Source organism: Alternaria conjuncta (genome assembly GCF_024043145.1).
Source record: "Alternaria conjuncta strain BMP 0040 chromosome Unknown scaffold_7, whole genome shotgun sequence".
NCBI lineage: Eukaryota > Fungi > Ascomycota > Dothideomycetes > Pleosporales > Pleosporaceae > Alternaria > Alternaria conjuncta.
The window spans coordinates 2,012,884-2,025,859 of NW_026250096.1; the positions used below are offsets into that span (position 1 = coordinate 2,012,884).

The 12,976-nt window shown below is 52.8% G+C and overlaps 5 protein-coding genes across 5 annotated transcripts; 4 read left to right on the top strand and 1 right to left on the bottom strand.

Annotated features, from left to right (window-relative positions):
- Positions 1-405: 405 nt before the first annotated feature.
- On the top strand, positions 406-1,483 carry J4E85_005788 (uncharacterized protein; the record flags this gene model as incomplete). The annotated part of the gene is made up of 3 exons (XM_051470030.1): positions 406-766; positions 814-1,246; positions 1,297-1,483. The coding sequence occupies 3 exons, from the start codon at positions 406-408 to the stop codon at positions 1,481-1,483; spliced, it is 981 nt and encodes a 326-aa protein (XP_051326861.1).
- A 712-nt stretch (positions 1,484-2,195) lies between these two features.
- Positions 2,196-4,557, top strand: J4E85_005789 (uncharacterized protein; the record flags this gene model as incomplete). Its single annotated transcript, XM_051470031.1, has 3 exons — positions 2,196-2,346; positions 2,395-2,672; positions 2,722-4,557. 3 exons carry the CDS (start codon positions 2,196-2,198, stop codon positions 4,555-4,557), a joined length of 2,265 nt encoding a protein of 754 aa, XP_051326862.1.
- Positions 4,558-4,698: 141 nt separating this feature from the next.
- Positions 4,699-7,467, bottom strand: J4E85_005790 (uncharacterized protein; the record flags this gene model as incomplete). The annotated part of the gene is made up of 1 exon (XM_051470032.1): positions 4,699-7,467. The coding sequence occupies one exon, from the start codon at positions 7,465-7,467 to the stop codon at positions 4,699-4,701; it is 2,769 nt and encodes a 922-aa protein (XP_051326863.1).
- Positions 7,468-8,301: 834 nt separating this feature from the next.
- J4E85_005791 (uncharacterized protein) lies at positions 8,302-9,866 on the top strand (the record flags this gene model as incomplete). The annotated part of the gene is made up of 3 exons (XM_051470033.1): positions 8,302-8,350; positions 8,410-8,859; positions 8,911-9,866. The coding sequence occupies 3 exons, from the start codon at positions 8,302-8,304 to the stop codon at positions 9,864-9,866; spliced, it is 1,455 nt and encodes a 484-aa protein (XP_051326864.1).
- Positions 9,867-10,575: 709 nt separating this feature from the next.
- J4E85_005792 (uncharacterized protein) lies at positions 10,576-11,851 on the top strand (the record flags this gene model as incomplete). Its single annotated transcript, XM_051470034.1, has 2 exons — positions 10,576-10,597; positions 10,980-11,851. The coding sequence occupies 2 exons, from the start codon at positions 10,576-10,578 to the stop codon at positions 11,849-11,851; spliced, it is 894 nt and encodes a 297-aa protein (XP_051326865.1).
- Between the last annotated feature and the right edge of the window lie 1,125 nt (positions 11,852-12,976).

Genomic DNA, 12,976 nt, shown 5'->3' on the forward strand with positions numbered 1-12,976 from the left:
CAGCCGTACACACGTGATAGGAGTCTCGTAGTCCATATGAGGAAGGACCACATGTGGGGTAGAGGGCTGCCCGATGCGCACACTCATTTGCACCAATCGGAGCCTTTCACAGACATTGAGCCCAGCGGTCCGCTCCTTTAGTCCTTTCTAGTTTTTGCGCTGCACCCCAGATTTCCGCTAGAAATATCTTGGCTTCTCAGCAGTCATGGTGGTCATTCGTGGAAAGCCGGATGATCACAAAATGTAAGTCGTGGACGGAAGAACTGGGGTTGTGGCGTATACCTTCAATCTTGTTGCGGCTCAAGATCAAGTGCAATGTCAGATCTCTTATAAGATGGACGACTACGACCACATTGAGAACCACCACCAGTTCGACTGCAGATTTCATCCTCTCTCTTTACCGCCATGAAGTTCCTCCAATCGCTCAGTACATGTGTGCTCGCACTCTCTTCCCTCGTCAGCGCAGCAAGCTTCAGCAACCCGCTCAAGCAAAAGGATGGCTCAGACCCTCACATCACCTACGCCAATGGCTACTACTACATGATGACGACGACATGGACGAACCTTTCAATCACGAGAGCGAAGACTCTTGGAGGCTTGAAGACAGGGGAGACAAAGGTTGTCTGGACCGACTCGAACCCTGACAGATGCTGCAACATGTGGGCACCCGAGCTGCATTACCTCGATGGTGCATGGTACATCTACTATACTGCCGGCCGTAGTGGTACCGACAACCTGGATCTTCAGCGTCCTTATGTGCTCAAGGGTGAGAATGTTTCATCGGATAGATGATGAGTAATCTAACAGTCTTAGGTGGTGCGGACCCTTTCGGCACATACACCTACCTCTCCCAATTGACCAACGTATGGGGTATCGATGGCTCTATTGTCCGTTTCAGCAAATGGGGCAACTACTTCACCTGGTCTTGCTTTTCCGGCGCCCTTCAGTCACTCTGCATCGCACCCATGACCTCACCTGGCAAACTCGGTGCTACCAAGATCCTCTCTACACCTACTGAGTCGTGGGAAACAAATGGTAGCCCTGTGCAAGAAGGACCAGTTGCTATGTACCACGGTGGTAAGACCTACATCGCTTACTCGGCAAGCTTCTGCTGGACACCCAACTACAGCTTGGGTCTGCTCACCTGGAATGGCTCGGGTGACCCGGCGCTCAGTGCGAGCTGGAAGAAGAGCGATGGGCCTGTCTTCACCAATGCCAACGGCAACTACGGGCCAGGTCATAACGGGTATGTTGACCAGTCGATACCGCGCGATATCCATGCTGACCACGGTGTAGTTTCTTCACCAGCCCCGATGGCACAGAGATATGGAACGTTTACCACGCTACTGCTATTCAGACTGGGGCTTGCGACGGCAACAGGTACACGATGGCGCAGAAGGTCAACTGGAACGCTGATGGCACGCCGAACTTTGGCACTCCTATCAGGCCAGGCGCCACACTTGCTGGACCTTCTGGAGAGTAGATTGTCGATCGTAGTTGGCCTGCGATGGAAGCTCTTCTTGTATATATTTGACGTTGCGCATGGTCGAGATGTACTAAACTTTGTTCCATATCGAAATGTAGTCGGGCCACCGTTTGCGCAAACTGCTCGTACCACTCTTCGCATCATACCGCAAATCTGAGCAGCGATTGGAATGTGTGATCATCGTTGTTACCAGGACAACTCTACCAAGGATGAGTGGCCCCAAGCTTGGATCGAAGTCAGCACATGTTACTGCATAAGAGTCGGTGATGGGGGCTGGGGACGGAATCGATAAACTGTGCTGACCGGGGCGGAGCCGAAGGCGCGCCGATCATCTGCCTTGCTGTGCACGATGCACGCCCTGGTGAAGGTGTAATATGCTTAATCTGGAAAACGAGCTTACGAAATGCCGATGTACGAGTAGATAACGTCGCTGGATGCGTACACAAGATGGCAGGTGAAGGTACAAGTGATAGTGTCGGATGACGTCGAGGATGCACGAGTCATGGAATCTGCAAGGTCCCGCACGTGCTAGCGCGTCCCGCGCCAACATGCGTCAGCTGCACCCCGGACTCCGCTTCTGGCCAACTCTATCGCCTCCGCCTCCCTCCGCTCTTCTTCTTCATCATCCATCATCACGGTGTTCAGCTGGCTGGCATCATCAATACTCTCATCAATCTCCAGCTCGATACTGCCAGCTCAGCTATTCAATATGGCTGCTGAGAAAACACCGCTCGTCGCGTCGGACGCGTCTGCTCCAGTGCAGCCAAGCCACGTGCAACGCTACTCCAAGCGTCAAGCGGTAGGAAGGCTGTTTGCCATCGCCGCCACAGCTACCCTCATACTCTATGGAATTCCGCAGGGTATGTGTATCGTCACCTTCAAATGATTCGCGACTAATTGATGTCCAGTCGACTATGAGCCGACCGGCGACTATCCAGAGGAGAGCGAGCTATGTCTGACTCCAGCTTGTGTGCATGCGGCCTCAGAGGTTCTCTATAACCTATCACCTCAGTACAAAGAGCTTGACCCATGCGATGACTTCGAAGAGCTCGTCTGCGGTGGCTGGAGAGACCGCCATGACTTGCGAGCTGACCAGGGTGATGCCTTTACCGGCACAATCATGTCGGAAAACTCACAGATGCTGCTTCGCCACATTCTCGAGGCTCCTTATCCCAAAGACTCCGAGGTATGTGCAACCTTACTATTTAGATCAATCCCAACTAACTCTTTTGTAGCATTCTTACTTCTCACCCATGCAGCTTATGTCAACTGCCAAATCCGCCGATGAGGAGAACTTTGACAAGATGAGAGCGGCTTACGATGCGTGCCTCAACGAAGACAAGATCAAGAGCATTGGCGCTGGGCCTTTGAAGCAGGTCCTTGACGAGATCAAGAATACGTGCTCTGCCATTGCTTCGGACTCCAACTCGATCAAGGACACTATCCTTCTTCTGGCCAAGTACGGTATCACTGGTCTTGTTTCGACTGGTACCGGTGCCGACGATACCGACCCCGACACTGTTGTCGTGTCTGTTGGTGCCCCGTACAACTTCGGACTACCTTCCAAGGAGCGCTACGAAGACGAGAAACTCGTTGAGAAATACCGTGGTGTCGCTGTTGAAGTTCTCAGCGCGATATACCCCGACCAGGACAAAGCTGTATTTGAGGGTATCATTGATCTCGAAAAGAAACTCGCGGCAGCATCTCCAAGCGAAGAAGATCGCGAGGATGTCACGAAGTCTTACAACCCATTCTCGATAGACGATGCGGCTGCGATCGCTCCCGAAATCGAGCTGAAAGCGCTTCTCGCAGGTCAGGCCCCAGAAGGCAGCGACATCAAACGCGTCATTGTCACGACCCCGAACTATCTGAAGGAGCTGTCTGTAATCCTCGCAGCTACACCCGAGGATGTTCTTCAGGCCTACTTCATTTGGAAGGCCGTCCAGTCTCTCTCTGCTTACGTCGATGCGGATGCTGTTAAGCCATACCGTCGGTTCGTCAATGTCCTCGCAGGCAAAGACCCTGACTCCGCTCCTGAGCGATGGCGATCATGTGTCAGCCACGTCGATAACGGATTGGGCTGGATATTGAGCCGCTTCTTCGTAGAGAAGGCCTTCTCCGCTGAGGCCAAGAAGTTTGGTGATACCATTATCACAGACATCAAGACCGAGTTCGCCAAGAAGCTGAACGCTGCTGAATGGATGGACAAGGACACTGCGAAGAAGGCTGTCGAGAAGGTGCACAACATCGTCCAGAAGATCGGCTATCCCACCAAGAGCCCGAACATCATGGACCCGCCTACGCTTGAGGAGTACTACGAGACCGTTAATGTTTCATCAGACGCATTCTTCGCCAATGCGCTTGCCATGCGCCGCTTTGAGGTCAAGGAGGAGTGGTCTGCCCTTGGAAAGCCTGTGGATCGCGACCAGTGGGATATGTCTGTTCCAACAGTGAACGCCTACTACAACCCTCCCGGCAACGAAATCGTCTTCCCTGCCGGTATCATGCAGTTCCCAGTCTTTGACGTCAATGTACCCGCGTACATGTCCTACGGTGCTTTCGGCTCCGTTGCTGGTCACGAACTCAGTCACGCTTTCGACAGCACTGGTCGTCACTACGATCAGAATGGCAATCTTACCGACTGGTGGTCCAACTCAACAGTAGAGGCCTTCGAGCAGAAGGTCAAATGCTTTGTTGACCAATACTCCAACTTCACCGTTCCCGGCCCTGACGACAAGCCTCTGCATGTCAACGGCAAGCTCACTCTTGGCGAGAACATTGCCGATGCCGGTGGTCTCTCCGCATCTTTCCAGGCTTGGAAGCGCCGCTCGGCCGAGACGCCCAACCAGAACCTTCCTGGTTTAGACCACTTCTCGCAAGAGCAGATGTTCTTCGTTAGCTACAGTAACTGGTGGTGTGGCAAGACCCGTAAGGATACTGCCATTAACCGTGTGTACACCGATCCTCATGCGCCTAAATGGGCACGTATTCTTGGTACCATGGCGAATTCGAGGGAGTTCAGGGAGAGCTTCCAGTGCAAGGTCAAGGAGCCTACGTGCCAGCTGTGGTAGAAGGTGGCGGTTTGGGGTGTAGTGGCTTGTATGTGTCACCATACTTTTGAACATTCAAGTAGTTTGCTGGCACATTGGAATCACATGATGCCACATCATGCTTGATATTTACTAAACTATATATGCATCCACGATGCAGTATCATGCCTGCAGAACCAACTCATACTTGCCCGGCTTAAGCGCTATCCTCATCCCCTTCCTCTCAACTTCATACCCACCCTCACCAATTCTCCTCACAACGACACTACTCTCTTCTTTCGGCAACAGCAAATACCCCGTCGTACTGGTCGGCACACTAACCTCCATCTTCACCTCCTCACCCCCACCACCATCATTCTTCCTCTCATACCTAACCTCAATCCCCCCATACGGACACTCCACCCTCCCCTCCACCACCCCAAACTCACTCCCCAACGGCGGCCTAACCCTCCACGTCCTATACGCCTCCGTCTCCGCCTTCACCCCCAACACCCCCTCATAAAACCACTCATATATCGTGCCCAACATATCATGACACTTGCTCCTACAGTTATCCTGCCAGAACTCATTCAACGTCGTTTCGCCCCGCCGTATAAACCGTAAATAACTTGGATGTTCTTCCTGGCGCGCCATCTCCAGGATTATGTCTGGCCGGTTTAGGTCGGAGAGCGTGTTGAAGAGGTATTTTAGGCCGATCTCGCCGGCTTGGATGCGGTGGCCTGCGGAGGCGCAGTCGGCGAGGAAGGCGGTTTGGATGTCGGTGGTGTGGGAGGGAGGGACGAGGTCGAACTGCAGGGCGAAGGCTTGCGCGACCATGTTGCGGTCGAGGGTTGGGGGGATGTCGCGGGATGTGTAGAAGGCGTAGGGGTACTCTTTCTTATCTGTGATGAGGAGCCGCTCGTTGTATACGCGGTAGATGCGGTCGGCCCATTCGCGGAACCGCTGCTCGGCATCTGGTTTACAGAGTTCGTGCGCCATGCGTTGGATGTTGCGGAGGCAGCGGTAGTAGATTGCTGTTTCGATGTTGGCTTGGTTGTTGCCGAAGGCGATGTCGCGGCCCCAGTCGCCCAGGCCGTGTTCGATGAGTCCGCCGTCGCGCTCTTTGGTCTTGATGTACTCCATGTAGCGGACGCAGGGGTCGAATAGCTTTTCGAAGACGTGGGTGGAGTCGTAGTAGAAACGCAGTATCTCGGGGAGTAATGCGACGGCGCCGCCCCAGGTGATTGTGTCGTGTAGGGGGCCGCACATATATCTGATCTCAGGTGCCATGGTTGGGCAAAGACCGTTTGGCTCTTGCGCGTCGACTATGTCATCGAGGATCTTGGAGTAGAGTGACTCCATGTCACGGATATACTGCGTGGCTGGTGCGAGAAGGTGCGTTACTTCGAGCCAGCCGAACTTCTCTAGTTGAGGACAGTCAGTATGGTAGCTGAAGAGGTTGCTGACGAAAGACCAGTAGCACATGTTGATGAGCTGATTGACATCTTCCTGATCCGTCTTCACGTAGCCGAGACGACGTGCGGCAGACGATACATGCCTGCTCACTACTGAGTGCACGACTGGTAGCCCTTGGCCTTCTTCTAGCGAGACACCTTCGACCTGGATGTAGCGTGCGCTTGTGAAGCAGAAGTCTGGCTCCCATGTTTCGACTCCCTTGCCGGCGAGAGTAAACTTGCAGAACACGCCCGTCTCGAACTGCTTAAAGAGTGGATCGGGCATGAGTACCTTGCCATCTTCACCAATCGTCTCAGAGAAACGCACGATGACTTCCGAGCCTGCCGGACCGCTGACTTGTATCTTAACCATGGTCGTCATATTCTGGCCGAAGTCGAACATGACAACACCTGGCTCGACGGTCTTGGTCGATCGCGGTTCAAAGGTCTCATGCAAAACAACGGGAGGTTGACTTTGGTACTTCAACTTCCCCCTCGGACCCGTCACGGGCGTCGCAGGCTTCCAGTGCTCGTCCTCTTGGAATCCCGACGCATCCCATCCGGTAGGATAGGCGCGCAAGTCTTTGGTTTCGGAAGAGTAGATGTTTGCTAGTGTGGTCGCACTCTTACGGATACTCCAATCTGGGCCTGTAGTAATGGTTTCGTGGCTACGGTCGGGGTAGAACAGATGTAGCTCCATGAAGAAGCAAAGCTCGTTGCCATATCGAACATATGTGTTGTCTTCGTAGCATGGCCAGAAGAAACGGTCGTCGCCCTGATCACCCGCGTAGAAGCCATTGCCGATATGTGCGCCTAGTACGTTCTCGCCCTGTTTCAGTATTTTGGACAAGTCGTATGCGACGAATTGCACCGTGCGGTGATAGTTCGTCCAGCCAGGATCCAGCACATGTCCGTTCGCCGCAGCAGGATCGCCATTACAGACGAAGTTGAAATGGCCAAGACCCGACGCGAACGCAATGGCACGAGATGGCTTCCGGTCCAGATGAAGCGCCTTGCGTACGTATAGCGGCTGGTCTCCATTATCGCCGATCCAGACGCCCTTCCATCGATTCGGCTCATCTTCAAACCATGTACGGAAGATGAGGCTGGTGTGTGGCATGTAGGTCTGGTTCATGCTGTATGGTGGCAATAACCCAGAACTTCTAGGATATGCAGTGAAGAACTCGTTTGCTTTGCCCACCGTGACAGTACCATCAGAATCCCATACTGTGACCCTCCAGTAGTGGAAGGTTGCCGATTCGAAACCCCCGTCAGGTGCACAGAGTATATTGCGTTGCCTATCGCTTTCCACCTTTCCAGAGTTCCATACTATTTTATCCCACAATCCTGGTGTCGTGAAGACTTCAACGCGATAGGCTGTTTGCTGGCTGTCTTCGCGATCTGAATGGAGAGCCCAAAAGAAGCGGATTTTGTCTGTGTCGATGCCTAGAGCCTCGTGGAAACCGTGTATTCCGCATCGCGTGACTTCTAGGACCATACTGAGCAATTTCGGAATTGAGATAGCTTGCGTTCGTAAGGTTGGCTTGCTTGAGCAACCACAACGTCGTGCAGCGTACGTTATCGGAAAGGTGGAGGGTTGGTGGCTGTTACTGCGAGAGGGTTCAACTAATCATTTACATCTTCAGCTCATCAGTCAGAGTACGCGTCGTAACAACATGCTGCGAAGTTCGGGTGAATTGGTTGCGAGACCACCGACCGATAGCCTGTTAGGCGTGACATGAGTGTTTGGCACGGTCTTATCCCGACGTGGTCCCGAAGTGGAGACACGCGTCCGGCAGTCTGATTCGACAGCGAGCGCGAATGCGGGGACCCCACCAAGACATTGCAGCTTGGCCTACAGTTCGATCTTAACTCCCGACCCGTAGCGCAGGGCCTTACCGTTCGTAATAATCATTCTCCGACATTTTGACTAATGGCGAGCACAACCTCTAGCATCATCGCAAAAGCTCGTCATAGGTATCGTACCTTAAGATAGTAGTTGCAAGCTGTGGAATTCGAAGTACTGATACAACCACGTAGAGGGCAGCATCATGTATCAGCCTGAACAGTTCTGCGAGATGCGTGTTGTTGTTCCCTCTAGCCCGAGCTTTCGCGACAGCAGTAGAGCGTGACAAGCATTCTAGACCCCTTGTACAGTCTCCATGATCCGTGCATGGACACATGCGCGTGTCAGCCAATGCTGGCTTCGGGGCAGTAGAGTCCGGGGTAACAAGGGACGCGAAATGGAACTACAGTCCGTTGATACATAAGCCGTGGTGTCGCATGGCGATAGATCCACTTCCCCACACACTATCTCACATCATCGCTCAAGATGGGAGTCGCTGTCACGGTCTTTAGCGCAATCTTTCTGGCGACTGGAGGTAGGATTTCCATCTGGCAAGCGCACGAGCTCACAAGCTGTGTACTGATTCATCTACAGGTTTCCTTTTCGGATATGACTCTGGTATCATCACCTCGACCATCGCCCTTCCTACCTTCAAAGAGTACTTTAACGACCCTTCGGACGATGTCGTCGGTGGTATTGTGTCCGCCTTTCAAGGTGGTGCCATCGCCGGGACCATCTTCAACATGCTGTTCGCGGATATGCTAGGTCGTCGCTGGACTATCTTCGTAGGAGCGGTCATCTCCATCTTGGGCAGTTCTCTCCAGGCAGGCGCTGTCAACATGGCTATGCTCATTATCGGTCGCTTCATCGGCGGAGTCGCAGTAGGTCAGCTCACTTCGACCATCCCTATGTACGCCGGTGAGCTGTCCGAGGCGAGATACCGTGGCACACTCTCTGGTTTGCTGCAGTGGATGCTGAGCTGGGGATTCTTCGTCGCTCAATGGCTCGGCTATGGCTGCTCCTTCAACAGCACTCAGTTCTCATGTAAGTCGACCTAGACATGAGTCGCTGCCTTTTCCTGCTAACATGTCTCAGGGCGCTTTCCTCTCGCATTCCAGAATGTACCTGGTCTCGTCTTGCTTGCTGGCATTTTCTTCCTGCAGGAGTCTCCTCGTTGGCTCATGGAGAAAGATCGACATGAAGACGCCATGGCCTCGCTCAACAAACTTCGAAGGGGCCACGACGCTGAGACAATCGATCTAGAATTCCGCGAGATCCGTGATGTCATCATCGCAGACCGCGCTCTGGGCAATATCAGCTGGCTCTCGATCATTACGAAGACCTCCTGGCGCAAGCGTCTCTTGCTGGGTTGTGGTGTGCAAGCATTCGGTCCGCTTTCCGGTATCAACGTTATCAACTACTACGGCCCGCGCATCTACGAGATCCTCGGGATATCGACACAAGAGTCGCTCATGATCATTGGTATCAGCGGTGCTCTCTCAATCGTGTGGTGCACCATCGGACTGGCACTAGTCGACAAGTTTGGACGTATCAAGCCCCTTCTGATATCGGCAGCGGGCCTAGCAGCTGCTCTTCTCGTCAACGCAGTACAAGGGCAATACTTCGACCCCAACAATGGCGCGCAGCTGCGCAGTATGGTGGCCATGAACTTCCTCTTCTCCTTCTTTTACACACCTCTTGGCATCATCTCGTGGGTTTACCCTGCAGAGATTTTCCCCATCGAATGCCGCGCCCTTGGCAACGCCATCACGACTTTTACAAATTGGGTTGTCAACCTCATCTTCGCCCAGTTCTCTCCCCAAGCACTCAGCACGATTGAGTTTAAGTACTTTTACGTCTTCTTCTGCTTCAACATTGTTGCTTTCTTGTGCTATTGGTTCTTCTATCCAGAGACCAAAGGCAAGACCTTGGAACAGATGGACGAGCTGTTTGGCGATCAATTGGTACCGCATGCATTGCAAGATCCGGCAGCGGCATCGGCGGCTATGGAAAAGGATGAGAAGCTCCACGCGGAGATCGCGGTCGTCTGATTGCCATTTGATGCGGCCGGTGTTGGCGTTGAGCAGAAGGAATGTCAAAGGGAAGCTGCAGGTGGCGTTGTTGGAAGGTCAACCTGTGATACGTGCGCGGTGTTTATAGCGACTTATAATCATATACAATGTGAGACTTTCCGAAATTAAATGTGACGTGTATAGACGGAACGCATTAGCATATTGTTGCCTCATGAGAAATAATGACAATTGGGTTGGCGCAGGCAGGATGCCGATGCAAGCCCTGGAGAAGGCGGAAAGCACATGTGCAGCCGGGACGAGCTAGTACGTAAGAGGAAAGGCGCTGTGCGTCATCGACCCCCAGGCCTCATCCCCGGCGACAGTATCGACAGCGAAGTAATCCCCGCCGGCCGCCGCATCCTCGAAGCCCTTCCCTTTCCAACAAATTACGAACAGACCCCATCGTCACTGCCCAAATCGCGCCCGGCTTCCCCAAACACTGCTGCGAGCGAGACAAGTCACTCATGACTCCCGAAAAACATAACCACCACGTACGCAGAAGGTACTACTCATCAAATGAGAGGGATTGCAATCCTCACACTCCCCAAACGCTGCACCCTCAATCTCCCAACCCCCCGTTTGAGCAAGTAGCACCCTCGGAAAAGGCAAACCACCAGTGACCCAGACCCTTCCGCGAACTCCAATCCGGCACTCCCACGCCACCGTCAGCAGAAAGCTACTGAATTCAATGAAGGTCATAGTGTGGAAGGGTAGGTAGATGAGTTTAAATAGTTGTCATTCTTCCCAGGCAGTTTATTAATAAATCAGTTCGTAATCTCAACAAAGGCACCTCCAACCCACTTCGATACTGACTCGTTTCCTTAAAAACACACTACCAATCTACAACACAACCTTCACTAAGCCCTCTATCTTTTATCAGGCTCTCCTTCCTTTACTGGGCTCTCCTTCCCTCACTAAGCTCTCCTTCCCTCACTAAGCTCTCCTTCCCTCACTAAGCTCTCCTTCCCTCACCAATCTCTCCTTCCCTCACCAATCTCTCCTTCCCTCACCAATCTCTCCTTCCCTCACCAATCTCTCTATACTCGACCAAGCCCTTCACACCATCCATCACTTCTCCCCCATACATTACAGCAACAATCCTCATCTCCAACCATCCCACGTGCTACAACGAGCTCGTTGACTGGTACAAATGCTTCCAAAAGCCCCTCCCAGTCCTTAGCCCCTCGCCGAACGCCCGTTACCGAACAGTCGAGGCATCTGGAAAAACGACCAAAGATGCCAAAGCACCAGGCACCCTAGAAGTCACCCCAGTCGATCCTCTCATAGCGCAAGCCGATGCTATCCTCAACGAACTCCAGCGGACGGAACTTGGCACCAGGTCGATGCTCTCGACCTTACCTCAGCTCGGTCAGAACTCTGAAGGCGACGTCAGCAACACCATCTTCCTGTATGTCATCGCGCCGATCATCGAGGTCTTGAATCACAAGTACGGAGACACCTTCGAGTACACGACCGAGCTGAGCCGTAGCATCGAAAAGGAGGATCAGGTGAACGACAAGGCGCATAACGGTGTGCGTTTTGACGCCGTCTTCCTCAAGCGCCAAGGCGGGGGGGTGATCGCACAACTCGAGTTCAAGAGGAAGGAGTACCTAGTGTACAGGGATTTTGAGGGGGCGCTGGTTGAAGAGAAAGGCTCGAGCCCAGATGGACTTCTCACACGCAACGGCGCCATATTCACAAAACAAATCTCAGCCTACGCAGTCAAAAGCGGGTGCAAACACGTCGCCCTCTTTGACTGGGACCATTTGCTCTTGTTTGACTTCTTCCAGCTCGAGAAAAAGAGTAACATGGAGAGGTTTATTGGGAAGAAGGCGAGGCTGACGTGGGTGGTAGAGAGGGAGGAATTGCGAGGGAAGCACATGAAACAGCACTTCATCAGGAAAGCCTTGTTGGGTTGGCTTCTCCGAGCCTTTGAGGACGCTGATATGACTGCAGCTAACTGAGGTTGGCGTCTTGTTCGGTCATGTTTGGGGTTCTTTCTTCTTCTCGGTCTATAGTCTTCTTAATGTTTGGGGTTCTGGCGATGGATGGGTAGCATTAGAAACTTCCAAGATTCAATTCATCACTCTTACACTCAACGGATAATGAGCTCGGCGCTCACAGCGCCAACTACCTGATACCTTACTATTACATCTTCAACTCCATTTCCCGCTTTACCCCCTCTCATCTCACGCCTTCCCCCACATCACATCTCACCACCAGATCTGCAAAGCATAACACTGCATACTCATGATCAACTCATAATCGTCGCAGATAGATATATACACCAAGAAATGCTACCACTATGGGGTATTGAACCATACGAAAACCAAGGAAAAAAAAGCCCGTAAACTCATGAACAGCCCGCTTTCGTATGCTTCTTGCCAGAACACGCCTTTGGAAACTCCTGATATAACACCTTACGCATAGCCCTGGAGCGAACAAGTCGTGAGATGCCTTGAAACATAGTCAGCCAAAGCCCAACGCCGAAGCCAGAGCCGAAGCTCGTCCATCTTTTCCCATCCTCCCTCCCATCCTCTCCGCCTCCCACACGCCAGACTTCCATCTTTTCACGTCCACCCCCATCTCCTCACATCACGCGCAAAGCCGTCACCACCCCCATCTAATAAACCTCCCCATGCTCCTCCTTCGGCTTATACATAATCGTAGTCAAAAACTGTCCTCATATTAGCATCATCCCCATCATCCACTTCCCCAACAAACACGCAAATTTGACATACCTTCTGTTTATACCTCGTAGTAGCACTAGTAGCCAATATATTATCCTTAATACTGCTCGTCGCCAGATGATTAAGCACCGTATGATTCGGATGAATCAACACACTGCTATCATCCTTCATCGGCGTCGTGCCGTTCAATATACTCTTGCCCAGAAACCCGGGGAGGGAGGGCGGCGCAGGCAGGTTATTCGTCATGGCGTTTGCGCGCGCGAAACGGGATGATTCCTCGGGCGCGTCGAGATCGAGGAGGTAGCGGGGGATGTTTTGGTGGTATTTCTTCGTCGGCTCGGGAACCACCGGTTTGGCTGGTTCGATTGGGGGCGCGGTGATGGAGGCGGGGTCTAGGTC